At 37.7% G+C, this 16,377-nt stretch overlaps 1 protein-coding gene across 1 annotated transcript in view; it reads right to left on the minus strand.

Annotated features, from left to right (window-relative positions):
* The window catches only part of LOC144251986 (roundabout homolog 1-like), a 99,176-nt gene that overhangs the window by 18,508 nt on the left and 64,291 nt on the right, over positions 1 to 16,377 (minus strand). Inside the window, 1 exon segment of the mRNA XM_077794584.1 lies at positions 14,653 to 14,777. Within this exon segment, the coding sequence (XP_077650710.1) occupies positions 14,653 to 14,777 (125 nt within the window).

The following is a 16,377-nucleotide window of genomic DNA, read 5'->3' on the forward strand; positions in this document are numbered from 1 at the left end:
GAAACCTCAGAGATGTTCACCCTGGGTCCCCGGAGCCCAGAGAAGTAGCTTGGGCCCTGGAGCCTGTGGAGGCTGGCAGGATATACCACCCCAGGCTGGACCGCCGCTGCTCCAAACCAGAAATAATCAGCAGACAGCAGCGCTGGGTCTCTGAGGCCTTCCTCCCACATGGGCAGTCTAGGTTCTTTTGAAGTAGTAGGATCAATAAGCTCCAATGTTTCCACCTCCCCTATCCACCTATATCAAATAATGCACTCTCAGATACCTGTCCCAGTGTCCCTATGTCTCACGGACCTAGCAGTGACAGGCCCAGGACAAATTCTACCTAGACTGTGCTGTGTGTGTGTGTGTGTGTGTGTGTGTTTGCACGCATGCATATATATGCAGTCTTGCACACATCCCCATGTCTGGCATATGCTAGATACTCAGGATGTGGCATTTCCTGCCTCTCTTGGGTGACCATCATGCCTAAGGTTCAGCAGAACTAGTCAGATCAGCACACAGTAAATATTTATTAAATGAGTAGATTGACGAAGTGTATTATTCCTAAAAGTGTCCTCTGTACATGTACACATGTGCACGTGTGTGTGTGTGTGAAATGGCCGCACCTTGGGCATGGAGTGTGTGTAGAGTATGTGTTACATGTGGGCAGCAGTGTGCATGACATGCTGCTCTGTTTGTCCCCAGGGGGTTGGGTGCATGCAGGAAAGCACAGTCCTTCAGAATCTGGGGCGCATACTCAGAAGTCAGAGTGACCCAGACGTGAGTCCCCGCTCTGCACTTTCTCCTGGTATCACCTTGGTTCCTCAATCTATGGAAGTCCTAGCTTCGCTTCCTGTCAAAAAGGGAAACACATTTCAAATACCAAACTCACAGGGATGTAGGGAGCTTCAAATGCTCCAGTGTCAATAAAACTCCTACTATGTGATGCTGAGTGCCCTAGAGGGGATAGTGGCTGATGGTGAGGATGATCATTAGGATGTGGAGCAGCTTGCCTGTCAGGGGCACAAATTTGGCTCCGATTCACCTGAACTTGGACACTCCAGGCTTTAAGAGGGACCAGTCACTATGTTTCCAATCAGCAATTAGTCTTCTTTTTTTTCTATTTATTTATTTATTTATTTTAGTTTTTGGCGGACACAACATCTTTGTTTGTATATGGTGCTGAGGATCGAACCCGGGCCACACACATGCCAGGCGAGCACGCTACCTCTTGAGCCACATCCCCAGCCCAGCAATTAGTCTTCAATGAATGGGGCTGCAAAATGATTGCTTTCCCGTCTGAATGGCGGTGTTGGTGGGGAGCCGGCAGAAATGGCCATCTGGGGAGTGTTAAGCTGGAGTTACAAGAGGAGACATAAAGAAAGGAACCAAACACCCCAATTTGGGCCTGAATCATGGCCCTGGGCAAGCTGCACGGCTCCCAGCCCAGTGACAAATGAGAGCCAGGCCTAGGCTCCTGGTGGCACCTGCTCTTGTCCATGTTCTAGTGTCCCTACTGAATTTGGGAATGGCCAAGAGGATATTGTCTCAGGCCTCAGTTTCCCCATCTGTACCATGAAAGGACCCTCATAGCTCTGGTGCTCTGAAAACACTTGTGCTGATGTCGCATGACTTAGTGGGAAGCAAGTCTGTGGGAAGATGCTCCCTGATAGCCCAGCTGGACCTCATATGTAAAATGGAGATGATCATTTCAACCTCCTGGACTTTAGACTTGTTGGGGTGGAAAAGAGTTTTGTACACTGTGAAATGCTGTGCTTGGCAGCTGGGACTTGAGGCTGGGAAGTCGTGCCATAGGCTCCTGGGGGTTCTTGAATCTGAGCACCTTGCAGCCTGGTTTTCATATCTTGTATTTCCACCAACCAATCAGAGGAGGCAGAAGTCACAATAATAGAATCCACCCTATGAATCGAGCAACTGATGGACTTGATCATGTGTCTTATCTCATCGAGTTCTCACTAGAACCCCATAGAACATGGATTGTTCTTACCATTCTCAGCTGACATAACAGGATCTGCTCTGCAGAGCAGTTTACTGACTGAAAATTAAGCCCAAGCAAACTTGACGGTGAAGCTATTGCCCAAGGGCAAGAGAATCCCAGGCACAGGCCAGCAGATCTGATGGGGCCATTGGGGTACACATACTCAGTCTTCTGATGGTGCAGGTGGGGAGACTGAGACTCACAGAGGACAGGGACATTCCCAAGGTCAGACAGTGTATTTCTAGCTATTCTGGGCTTGGGACCTAGTTTACCCAGGTCCATTGGGTTGGTACACTATCTCCTCCCCTTGAACACCTCCCTCACTGTGTTGATTGTGTCTCCTAAATATGCTGCTGACCCACTAGCGTCAACTCTCCACCTACTCCATGCCTTCCCGGGGTCAACTTCCCTCCTACTGCCCCCATGCTGGTGGCTCAGCTGCGGCAGATCACATCCAGATGAATCTTCCAAGTGCACACTTTTGATCCTCTTTCTTCCTTGCTTAAAGACCCTCAATGGCTTCCTGTACCTGCTAAATGAGTCCCAAACACCCGTGTCATCCAGGGTCATCTATATAAAGCTTTAATCTACTTTTGCAGCTTTAACTCTATATTTCTGCTTAAAAATCTTATGTGTCAGCCAAACCGGACTCATCAGAGACTGATTTCCAGCTCCAGAGAGTTGTTGTGAGGATCAAATTAGTGGCTGTATGTCAATCCCTTCGCAGAGTGCCTGGCATGGACAAGTGCCATAGTGGTGTTTGGTGAGCAGACACAAAACAAATATGTGGGCCTGACGCATCTGCATTCACCTCCAGGGTTCTGCTTACCAGGTTCCCTTGGCCTGCAGTGTCCTTTCTGTCCCTCTCTGCAAGTCCAAGTCCTACCCAGCTTTCAAGGCTCTCAGCTGTTCTGGGATACCCTGTCCAGAAAGGCTCTGCTGAAATCCTCTGCCTTGGAATTTCACCAGGATTTGAATCCATTCTTTCTAGTGGATGCATGGCCAGCCTCACACTCTCACTGGGTTATGTGCATTTGTTCCTGCATAGCCTTGAAACTCCTAGAGGGCAGGCAGTGTGGATGGGGGAGGTGGAGCACAGGTGAGGTCATCAGACTGACTTGAGCCAAATTCCTGGCCCTGCCATTTTTCCAGTGGTGCAACTCTGGACAAATAACCAAACATTTTAATGTCTCCCTGTTTTCAGCAGTAAAGTAATCCTTACCTTACAGAGGGTTTAGAAGGTTTTGGCACCCAATGTGACCTGCTACTTCCTACTCTTTTGTGCTAAGAAATTAGAAAGGAGCTCTGTAGGGTTAAGGGCTGAGGTTTGGCCTGCTTCTGGCCTGGGAGATATTTCACAAGCTATTTCACATGTTCCATCCCATATCCTGACACTCAGGTGGCTGTGTAATCCCCCTGTCTTTCCCTGGTCTAACACTCACAGAAGGAAACAGAGCTGATCAAAACAATGTCCAGCTGCCCTTATGTTCCTTTTATTTATTTATTTTTAATTTGTGGTGCTGGTATTGAACCGCAGGGGCCCTTGACCACTGAGCTACATCTCCAGCCCTTTTTATTTATTTAAAAAATTTGGGGAGGGGTTTACCAGGGATTGAGCTCAGGGACACTTGACCACTGAGCCCCGTCCTAAGCTCTATTTTATATTTTATTTAGGAACAGGGTCTCACTGAGTTGCTTAGCACCTCACTTTTGCCGAGGCTGGCTTTGAACTCAAACTTCTTGCCTCAGCCTCCCAAGCTGCTGGGATTACAGGTGTGCGCCACCACAACTGACCACCCTTAAGTTTCTTAAAATGGAATTTGCTATTGATTATGAGGGAATGACTGTTGAGTCAGGACCTTCTTGCAGTTTCCTTCCAGAAACTTCCATTGGGATCAAGGAGCAGGAACCCTATAAATCCCTTAGGGGTACCCCGGCAGCCCACCATCTCTCAGTAGTCTGACCCAGGATGCTTCTTCAGTCCACCTTGGGCCAGCCCTGCCCCTGTGCTCTTTCTTACTTTTGCCTCACATTCAAAGAATTACCATGAGGTAGGCCTTCAGAGCAAGGCAAAAGGCCTAGCAGCAGTTCTCACACGACCAATGACTGGCAGTGAGTCCCTGGACCAGTCCCTTGCTCACTCTGATCTTTAGGTTTTCAATTTCTAAAATAACGTAGGCCTTCATTATCTCTCATCCGAATGACTGCACTGGCCCTCATCGCTTCTCCCTTCTTCCATTCCTGTTCCCTGCATACAGCCCACCACCAGAGCAGAGGCTGCTGGGATCCTATCAGAGCATAAACTCCATCATATCATGCCCTTTCTCAAAACCATCTCTTGGCATCTCATAAACCATGATCAATGCCAAAGGTCTTGCAATGATCCAAAAGACTCTCTATCATGGGTGTACAATCTCGGCTACACTTCAGAGTTACCTAAGAAGTTTTTTTTTTTTTAATATTTAGTTTTTAGTTTTAGATGGAAACAAAATCTTTATTTTTTAAATTTTTATGTGGTGCTGAGGATCGAACTCAGTGCCTCCTCACACATGCCAGGCGATCGCTCTACCACTCTGCAATATCCCTGGCCCCACCTAAGGAGTTTTTAAAAATACTGGTACCTGGGTTTTAGGCCCAGAGGTTCTTGTGTCACTGGTCTTGGGTGTATCCTGTGTTTGGAATTTGACAAATGAAGCTATATGTGTCCAAGATTGAGAACTACTGTCCACGTGATCAGTCACCATCACCACCCCATCTCTGTGACTTTGTCATCTACTCTTGCCTACTCCTCCCCATCCAATCCCCTTTTCTTCCTCAAACACTCCAGAGACATCCCTGCCTGAATGTCTTTGTGCTTACTGTCCCCATTGCTTGGATGATTTTTCTTTTGCCACCTGTGTGTCTACCTTCCTCACTTCATTCAGATTTCTGCTCCCATGTCACTGTCTCAGATATTTCCTGAATCAGCTAAAGAAGCCCCTCCCATCACTTCCAGGACTCTCTATCATTGCCCTCCTTTGTTTTCCTTATAGCATTCATAACTCTCAGTCATATTGTTTATTCATTTATATGATTATTTGTCTCCCTTCACTAGGAAGAGAGCTTTATGAGAGGAGGGGCTGTATCTTGTGCATTACTATACTGCAAACATCTGCAATATTGCCTAGCATGTACTAGATGTTTAATAAAAACTTCTTAGATAAATAAATAAAGTAAATGAAAAGGTGACTTGGAAATGAGGTCCATATAGATTAGAATTCCCAGCTTGTCTCTTTTCTAGTTCTGTAAACTTGGGCAAAGCCTTGAGCCTCTCTGATCCCCAGTTTTCTCCACTGTTAATTGGGCTTAGAAGACCCTACTTCACAGAGTTATTGTAAAAAAAATCATTGTTCTGGAACAAGTGATAGTTTTAGAGACCACAAGGCAGCCAAGTCATGTGACAGGCCATTTGCTAGCCCTCCCTTAACATTCCTTTAGCTTTTTTACTTTGTAATAATTGCAGATCCATTAGAAATTGCAAAGAGTACAGAGAGATGTCAGCAAGAAAGACAATATCTACAAAATACCTTTTTCCATAAAACAAGAACACTGATAAGAGTGGTTAGGATCAATTTTCAGAACAATAGAAATTAACTAAAGGATTCCAGCAATCTAAAGAGTATATTCCAGTATAGAGAATTAATTTTGATAAATATGGCAAACTTTGCAACATTTTAAATGGCCTCCCCCCCATTCTCCTCAGCTCCACAGTTGTCTTGAAAGTGAATAGCCAGAAATCATAGTGATAATTAGCAGCATGGTAACCACTGGAGAAGGAAGAATAGGGCTAAAGGTCTTTCTCATTCCCAGAGAACTGTCATCACTTGACATGTCCATTGGGTCCTATGAAGACACCACTCATAAGACTTGTGTTTATTTAACAAGACCTAAAGCTCACCCAGTGGTAATAGGTTTTGCTGAAAATAATCAGTAGTAATTGTTTAACATCCTGGCTCCCTGAGGTGGGGGATATAGCTGGAGGTAGATAGCCTAACCAATAATATTGAAAGGATGAGCTGGAGGATGAGATGGTCAGAAAAGGATTCGAGAAAGCTGTTATATTTCTAAACATGTAGCAGGCCACCCTAAGGCTGTGCCCATGCTCCTGAGAGATCTGAGCTGTCCCTTCTGGCTGACTTTCAGGCTCTGCATAAGTAAGCGGGCCAAGGTGAGTTGTAAACTGTTTGGTTGAATACTTACTATGCGCCATTGACATGCACACAAGGACTTTTGAAAGGACTAGGAGACACAGAGCTTCAGTCCTTTAAGAAAATCTCTTTGTATCATTAGTTGACCACCAAACTGAGCAGAAACTTCAATAACCACACAAGATAAACAGTGCACAATTTTACAGAAGTAGTTTAAAGCCTAGTTAAAGGAAAGAGTCTGATTTTCATAATTGAAATATTATGTGATTTAAAATGTTCACTTTTCAACAAAAATGTGAACATGCAAAGAAACATGAAAATATATTTTATACAGAGAAAAAAGCAGTCCATAAAAACTGTTCCTGAGGAAGGCCAGATATTGTCCTTAGTAGACAAAGACTTTTATCATATCAAAGATTTAAGGGAACTAAGCCTCAATAGAAAAAAGTTGAACAAAGATGTCTCACCAAATAGGAAATATGAAAAAAGATACATTACATTAAAGAACAAAATAGAAATTCTAAAGATGAAAGAATAATCAGTATAATTTAAAAATTCACAAAAATCAGTCAATAACATATTTGAGAAAGTAAAAACAATAAAACTTGAAGATATGTTAGGTAATATGATGTAGTCTGAAGAACAGAAAGATAAAAGAATAAAGAGAATAGATGGAGTTTCAGAGGCCCTTGGAAAACCAGCAAGCACACCAACATACTCAACATGAGACTTCTAGAAAGATGAATGAGAAAGAGTCATAAGGGATGTTTGAAAAATCAATGGCTTAAAATGTCCCAAATTTTATTTAAAAACAATGATATAAACATTCAAAGATCTCAATAAGCTCAATGTAGGATAAATTCAAAAAGTTTCACACATAGACATATTATCAAATGATCAAAAGCCAAAACCAAAGACAAAATCATGAAAACAGAGAAGTGAATCATTACATAAAAGGAATTATCAATAAGATTAATACCCAATGTCTCATTAGAAATAATGGTAGCCAGAATGGTGCAAGATGACATATTTAAAGTGCTGTAAGAATAAAGGTTTTTGACCAAGATTTCTGTATCCAGTCAAACTATCCTTCAATAAATATAGAAAACCAGATGTGGAGGTGCATGACCATAATCCCAGCCTAGCCTCACTCTCAGCGTGAACATGATCATGACATGGTGGGAGCAGCCCTTACACTTTACTATTTGCCATTGTCTTTTTGTTTCTTGCCCTCGGGCTCTCTGCAGGCCCTCTACTTGTTCCCTTCCCCTCCTCTTTCTCTGTAGGTCCCTAGTCTTCTGAACCTAATGAAAAGGCTAAGTTGTTCTTATTTTGTTCTGTAGCACAGGTTGGCTTCCTAGGCCCAAATGCTTATGAATTGATCCTTTTATTTTTCTTGTTCTCCTCCTGAAAGAAATGTTTTATAATTCAGAAAGGCTTTTCCCCACACTCAGAATTGGACTGGCAGGAAATCTTAATATTGCTCTATCCTACAGTTTCACAGGTACTGGAATCCCTCTATGCATTGTTCAGAATTCACCCACTATTTATAGTAACTGTCATCTTCTTATCAATACTCTATACACCATCTTTCATTCTGTGTAAGTGTACATTTCCTTTAAATAATAGGGCTCAAGAATGTTTCAAGGACACGAAATGTGGAGGTAGAATAATAGCAATAGAAGTGATGGCCACCCCATCTCAACAATGACCACTATCCACCCAATTCCATCCCTGGCTGCCAGTTTCTTAGCTCCTCCTCCTTGCAGAGTCCAATCTTGCGCTTGGTGACAAGGAGCTAACTCCAATGTGACACAGGTCCGTCTACCTGACTCCTATACTACAAACCTGTTCTCTGTATGTATGCATGTTTAACTTTTGGTTACAGCTCATTCATTGGTGTCTCCACTTGGGGAAGACTCTGGTGCAACCATATTTCCCAAGTGGTTATAGACACCATGCCTGTTCCCTTGGAAATCAATTGCCAACAAATCTTCCCTGAACTTTCTGCATGATTTCCTTTCCCTTACAGCATATGCATTCTGTCACCTCCGATAGAATTTTTTTTTTCTTTTTTAGGTCCTTTCCAAGATTTCTACTATGATCATAATCCTCAATTGGGTTGTACAGTGTCTCAAAAGCAGATTAAGAACTAAGTAATAAAACACGCCTCTATTATTTTCACTCATTGGTTGCTTCTTGTGTCCTGGAGTCAGAAAAAAGCATGTTATCGTCCAGTCTCCTAAAATATTAAGGAAAGGATGTCATGTTTCCTCTAACACTTCTTTCTTTTGGGGCTAATCATGCCAAGAGCATTGCATTTCCTCTGTGAAGTGATCTTCGGCTTTCCATGCACTGTGTTCTCTTAAAAGTCCATCTGAAAATGCAGTGCTCACAGCAAACCCATCACTCCATTTGTGATTTGACCAGTTCGCAGTGAAAGAGACGACGCCTTGATCCAGAAACAATTGTGCTATTCCAGCAAAAACAACATTGGCTCTTTTGGCGGCTATATCACTCAGGGGTTACAGATAGGTGTTTGAGTTGACTCCAAACACCAAGTCTGTCCACCTCCCAGAGCACCAACATGCACACACTTCTATTCCTGTAAGCCTAGAGTTCTCAGACTATCCTTTTAAAGCTAATTTTTTCAACCTCAGTTCAAGTACCTGACTCTTTAATTTGCTCTGTTAATTTCAATCATGTTAGTGCTGGCTCTTCATTCCAGTCTGTCAAGATATATTTGATTCTGATTCTCTCACTTGGCTGACTAGCTCTCTTTCTTGGTTTTATGATAGCTGCAAATTTTATGAACTTTATTTTTAATCTGGACACTGAAAGAAACAAAAGTAATTATGGCATTTTTTTAAAAAAATTAAATCTATGCTCATATATTGATTTATTTATCCTGCATGCTTATTTGTTGATTAATTTGTTCTGATAGAGATTAATTCAGTCTGGGTCCAGTCCCGAAGAATGCACTTATTTAGTTCCATTCCAAAGGCAAAAAGACCAAAATGCAGAAGGATTGCCTATCTTCCTCAATGTCACAGAGCTACAAGACTGAAGAGCTGAGATGAAAATGTCTTTGACTTCCAAATGTGTGCCTGTTTCCCCATATATCAGTTTCTGGTTGACATAGATTCATTTCCCTTAGATTGTTCCTCCTGCTATGCATAAACAAAGGGAAGTTGATTAAAACTTTCTTTTCTAAAAAAATTAATATTCAGATAAGATATTAACTACCCTTACAAATGACAATATAGATTATAAAACCGTTCACATGAATGCAAGATAGAATCAGATGAAGTAGTAGTATGACTTTTGGTTAGAGTCCACTAGATAGAGACACCTGTACTGGGGACAAAAGTTTAAATTCATTTTACAGCTGCCATAGTTTCTGCATTCTTTACAAATGCGTATCCAATATTGAAAACCTCAAACTGCCTCAGGGCGGGCTCCAAGTGTATTAAAGCTCCTGATGAGGTGACTCATAACAGCAAATATAGGCATTTGGGTGTGTTGAATTCACACAGCCAGAGACAGACAGACGTGGGCATGTTCTTTAGCTCAGCTTGCTTTCTCTTGAATTCTGAGGCAGAATCCCTTCCATAAAGATTGTTAATACACACATTTGAAAAGACAAAATGTGCAGACCCCTTCTGAACCAGGAGAAAAGTTGTTCTGGTCTTTTAGTCACCTTGCACATAATTTGTTTCTTTCACCAGAACTAATTTGTGATTTTTCCTTTGGAAATGTTAACTTACAAGAGAAATGTTGATTCCCCTCTATGTTGGAAAAAGAATTTTGTATTTCCAATTAGCACCTCTAAGAATTATCTTTCCATGCTAATATAAGAACAAGTACATTTAATTGCAATGATATAGGTTATAAGAAAGGTAAAGGTTAATTCAAATGATTCTTTTTTTTTAATTTCAATGTAATATAAGAGTCTCTATCAGAGCACTAAAATAATAAAAATGAGCAAGAGAGTAAAAGGTAATAATAATTTGTCGGGCTGGGGATGTGGCTCAAGCGGTAGCGCATTCGCCTGGCATGCGTGCGGCCCGGGTTCGATCCTCAGCACCGCATACAAAACAAAGATGTTGTGACCGCTGATAACTAAAAAATAAATATTAAAAAATTCTCTCTCTCTCTCTCTCTCTCTCTCTCTCTCTCTCTTTAAAAAAAATAATTTGTCTACTGAGAGATAAAATAATTTCTCTTCAGAGAATGTAAAAGCCATATCCAAAACAGTCCAAGTGAACCAAATTTTGAGTTTTAAATGGCTTAGAAACAGCTTTAAACATGTCCTTTTTAAAATTTTTATCTATTTCTTCAACCTACCTTTGATCAATCTATAGGTATTTTACATTGAAGAGTCTCAAATATTTTGGCTGATATAATCAACAATGAAAGACCAGTCAAACAAATATAAAGACCTAAATATTTTCCATGCTCTGTAGGAGGGTGATTGGACATAGGAATTAAGAACAAGTTCCCAAATATCTCCTACATTTGTGTGATTTTGAAAAAGTATGACTTGATTAAGATAGAAATCCTGAAAACTCACCCAGAAGGTGATGAGTACTGAATTTAAACATAAATAGTATATTCAATGTTAAATACAATTACCTTATGATTAGGATATTATATCCACATATATCTATATTTAAAAATCAACAAATTGAATATAATACACAAACATTCATGTAATATTTTTGCCTTAAGAATTTGTATTTTTATGAGAAACAGTTCTCTCTGTTATCAACCTTACCTTCCTATTCCTAAAACAGAAAATAATAAAGTTTGTGGACACTGTGTCTGTGTATTTAAAAAATTAGTTAAGCAATTTGAACAGACTGTAAATGTACAATCCTAGCATTTAGTACAAATGATGTGCCTGTACAATTATAACTCTAAGGATAAGTAGGTGTCACCAGGTTAAGTAAATCAATATTTACCTTGTGTTTTCACCGGGTCTGATATTTGGCTTGGATCACTAATTCCATAAGCGTTAGCTGCCCTCACTCATGTTCCATCACCATCTTTGAAAGACATTTGTTTCATCTTTAACATGTTCCTTTACCTACTGTTTAGAATCGGGGGTAAAAAATCATTTCAATTGCTCTAATATATTTAGTTTTAGAAGCAACAAACTTCTTAACTGTATTATGCTTTCAGTTCTATTTTTAATTTGGAAATATTTCCTGATTACACATAGACTAATATATTGTGTGTACTATCTATGCTTTCAATGGTTCTGCAAAACCACTTGTGTTCATCCAATGTATTTATAGGTATCTTCCTTATGTAGAAATAAATGTGTATACATATATACATTGCATACCCTTATAGGTATTTTTTCTCTTTGAGCTTCAAACTATCACTACTCTCTTATAATCTGGAGATTATTCTCTATTAACCATATCTTTATAGTTGGTGTTAATCTATCACATTCAAAGATGTTGATAAAAGGAATAACATCAGATCATTTAAAAAAAAAACTTGTTCACTATCATTGATTGTGAGTTGTTAGACTTTGGATTTATGACCAATTCATTTTGTTACCTTAATTTAGAGAAAACACAATAGTCAATAATTTACAATAAGAGATTGCAAAATAATCTTTTCATCTCCAAAACATGAAATATTCCTGTGTACAACTATAAACTTCTCCTTGGATAACTGTTATGCTTTTACGAATCTAACTTGATACTAGACATTAGTTCATTTATATTAAAGTAAAAGTTTGAACTTATTATTGTATAAATATACTCTTAAGTTTTACATTAAAATATCTGTAAAAATATTTAAAGTGGAAAAAATACATCTATTGACATTCTCTCTAGATCCTAGGACAAATTGAACGTTCTGAAATAAATGTTTGACATTACAATCAGTAACTTCCAAATATGCTTTTGTGATGATACTTCCAGCAACATTCAAAGTCTGGCAGATATAATAACCAACATCAGATCTCTGAACATTAGTAATAGTGAGGTCACCAGTCTGAGAGACAGAAAACCGGCTGGATGATTGTGGTGGCTGGTATGAGAAAAGCAGATTCTAAAGCCAGAATTTGGGAGGAAAGAATTAAAATAGGTTAAATGCTAGGTTCCAACATTTTGGCAAAGTTACATATACATTTATAAATATATGTGAATATGTATAAATACACACATATATATACAAAAATAAACTCAATATTCTTTCGTCATATACCCACATATAAAGATGTGTACATGTTTAAACATCATTAAACACACATGGATTTAACAAGGCAGGCTTAAATAGGATCATGTAAAATTTTAAATCAATCTCAATATTTACATATGGTCTTATAACTATCAATTTTGAAACAACATAAGGATATTAGTTATCATTAGTATAGAAGATTTTATACATGTAAGCCCACTATGACAAAATCCTTGGTTTACATTTTGCTACCAGAAAAACCTTAAGACCTTTCCTACATAAGCAGAATAGAATTCTGATTCATTCTTATAAATTATAATGGAGTATAATACCATTTTGGCATCATGACCAGTATCTCATTAGCTGCCCATTATAAATGTCCAGGAACCTTAACAGTTGCTATCCAGATTTTCATATTAAAAGGTAAGAATTTGTCAGGTGCAATGGTGCACACATGTTACCCCAGTGGCTTGGGAGGCTGAGGCAGGAGGATTGCAAATTGAAAGACAGCCTCAGCAATTTATTGAGGTTCTGAGCAACTTAGTTGGGACCCTGTCTTGATAAAAAGAAAAAAGCCTGGGAACTGAGGAGTAGCTCAGTGATTGAGTGCCCCTGGTTCAATCCCTGGTACAAAATAAAAAAAAATAAATTTTAAAAAAGGTAAAACTTTCTAGAATGGATTTCTATGAAATTTCCATATTGTTCTGAATCAAAAGATCATGCTTCTTCGAGTGTACATTTCATGCATAATAATGATCCATACTAATTGAAGTTCATAAAATAAAGAATATCAACTTTTCTTCTAATCAAATAAAGTTGCTTGTTTTAAAGAGTTTTGGTGCTTTTTAGCATACATCATTTTTATTAAGGATTAATTAGTGATCCACAGATACATATGTAATGACAAAAATTTTAACGAAAAATGACTTGTATCATTACACCAAACCACATGAAACCAAACTTTTTTGGAAATTTAATCTGGAGTTTAAATAACTTAAGTGAATCATCTATATATTATACTATTAAGAAAAACTTCTAGTGGGTTCACTCTTTTTACTATCCAGATTTTCTTCTATAATCTACTTCCAATTTTTCCTACTGCATTAAAATATTTTGTTCTGTTTTGTCTTTAACTTGCTATCAGCAAATTTAATCCTGGGAGGCCAACTGGAGTATCCTAGAATCCAGCATTATAGTAGTATAAAAATGATAGTTTACATACCATAAATCAATATTTGTCTACCAAAGTAAAAACAGAAGTGAACTTGAACATATTGTCTATAAAAGATTATTGAGTTCCATCAGTAAACTACCTGTTTGTTATTTGTAAGGGTACATTAGAAGCAAGACAATGAAACAAAACACTGAAGATTGATTCAAGCAAAAACAAAAATGGTCAGGAATAACTATTAAAAATGAATAAGAATCAGTTTTTTACAAGCATCAAAAATAAGTGAAGAGAAATGTTTTGCTTTCCTGTGAGAGGGAAGTCATTAAGAAATGAGATAAAAAGATAATTTAAATTATTTTAATATTTCTTCTTATTAAATGGAAGCCCAAGAGTCAATTTAAAAGAGTGTAGATCTCTATATTCTAGTGTGGATAGAAAACTCTGGATTATAAAATGTTTAGAAAATAGGATTACTTGCAAATAATGATCAGATTTGACAGTTTAAAAGAATATAATGAACTTATAATTTAGGTGACATCAATATTAACTCATCATCTCAGATGTGGAACATCTACAAAAACTTGAATATGGTATGTAATATGTAATTACATAACATATAATTGCAAATAATATGATTAATAATATCAATTAATATCAATATATATAAGTTATCAATTATGATTTCTAACCTATTTTCACCTGTGATAATTTTGTTAAAATATTCATAGAATTGAAAATTTGGAACTTAATTTTTTAATTCTAGATATTTGAATAATAGAAATGCTAATTCAATTATGTGGAAAAAGAGTAGTTTTTTTTTAATATTTCTGAAGTAGAAATAAAAATAACACTTACATGATACAACAGTGACTTCTACATACCACCCTCTGTACCAAATGGAAGCAGGAAAATACTGCTTTGAGAATTAAGGCAAGGAAAATAGCTTGCCTCCTCTCATTCTGAGAGGAACCAGTTTCTGGATTCTCTTAATGGAACATCTAGATAGCTACATCACACATTGGTTTTTCTTCTCATAGAACAGGCCCCCATTTCTACTGATTAAAAACAAACAAACAAACAAAACAAACAAAAACAAAACTAGTAAAAGGTTGTACCTGACTCCCTTCTCTCCTCCAAAAAATAGCTGGTTGAGGGTTTCCTGTTGCTTCACACTGAAAAGTCACAGTTCGTCCTAAGGCAACAACCTGGTCACGAGGTTTCACAACAAAATGTGGAGGTTCTAAAGGAGATGAAAAAATTACATTGACTCAGAAGCATGCAGTTAAGATCCCAACTTTGAGGCAGCTTCCTGATAACCCAAGTGCTGCCTTTATTTTTATACAACACATTATGTATACTACTAATAATTGACCAATTTTCACCCTTAATTTTAAGTTAAACTGTTAAGTGCATATTTATAGAATGAAATAGAGATGTATTATGAAAAGGTTTTTTTTTTTTTTTAATGACTTGACCTCCTAAGATTAACCTTCTAAATTTAAGATAATTCTTGAGCTACATTTTGACCCTTCACATTCAAAGAGTACCTGAAATATGTATGAATAAATATTATCTTTTCTCATTCAGAGTGCTTAAAGGTGAATGAACTTTAATCATATACACAAGGACCTTCTGATGCAGGCAGGTCCTGAAATTACTTCAATTTAACTCAAAAGCTCCTGAAATGCTACCAGGCAAATTATAATATTTCAAATCTTAAGTCCAGTTGCTTGAATAGAAATGAATTTAAAGCAATAGTGCAGTCAAATGCTTCCTTCATTTACATAGGCAAGGGCATGTTCAAACAGAATATATATGGAAATGAGGGCAAATTTGAAACATCTGCTCATCCTGACATTATAAATACTGCCAGCTTTGTCCAAACTGTTTGATTTATACAGGCTTAAATGGCCACTTCATCCAGCGGTAAGTAGAGTGTCAGAAAATTGTGTCAATTACATTGGGCGCAATGGCACTTGGAAACATTAGGTGTGCTGACTAAGCAATCTTGGCCCCAAAAAAGAAAAAAAAATCTTGTTTTGAGGATGAGTTTTGAGGATGGAAAAATATGTACTGAATTTAAATCGTTTTACCTACTGTTTACACTTTCCTATCCATTTCTTATCGGCTGGCTGTCTGAAACACCTAATTATTCTTCTCTCTTGTCTCAGTTCAAATTCAAGTGAACAAATGTTTCAAGCCAGACATTTAGCAGTTTATATAGGACAGGATTATTCTAATACACTTTTTAAGGATTTTTCATTATTTCTAAAGTTTTCTTTAAAAGTATTTTCTTTAAAAGTATTTTCAGTTACTTATGTCAGTCATCACTTAAGGTAACTCCCCAAAGTAAATATGAATCAAAAATTGTATTCAGATTAGACTGCAAATGTTACCATTCTGCTTACTTCTTTGTTACTAAAAGTCAGTATTCATTAAGATTCTTTCTCTTGTTTAATATTTTCTAGTCAACTGCAGCAAATGTATAATATATGTATAGTATGTATTATATAATACACTTATAAACTTATGCATTTACAAAAAATAGTTGACATGCCCTTTACTCTGGGTACTTAAATACATAAGTCATTAAAAAACACTAAAGTCTATTTAATAATGTACATTATTTATAAATATATTTAAAATATAAAATCCCTTAAAAATGAAATGTAAAATGACTTTTCTGAGATTTTATTATAGCAAAACTGAAGAAAGTAATTAGATCTCCTAACTTCTAGATTAGTGTGCTCTCTTCTATGCTTTCTTTCTTTTTTTTTTTTAAAAGAAAATTGAGGTTTAGTAGAAATTATACCATTTGACTAGAAAATTATAGGAGACCT

This window comes from Urocitellus parryii, unplaced genomic scaffold (assembly GCF_045843805.1).
Source record: "Urocitellus parryii isolate mUroPar1 unplaced genomic scaffold, mUroPar1.hap1 Scaffold_35, whole genome shotgun sequence".
Lineage (NCBI taxonomy): Eukaryota > Metazoa > Chordata > Mammalia > Rodentia > Sciuridae > Urocitellus > Urocitellus parryii.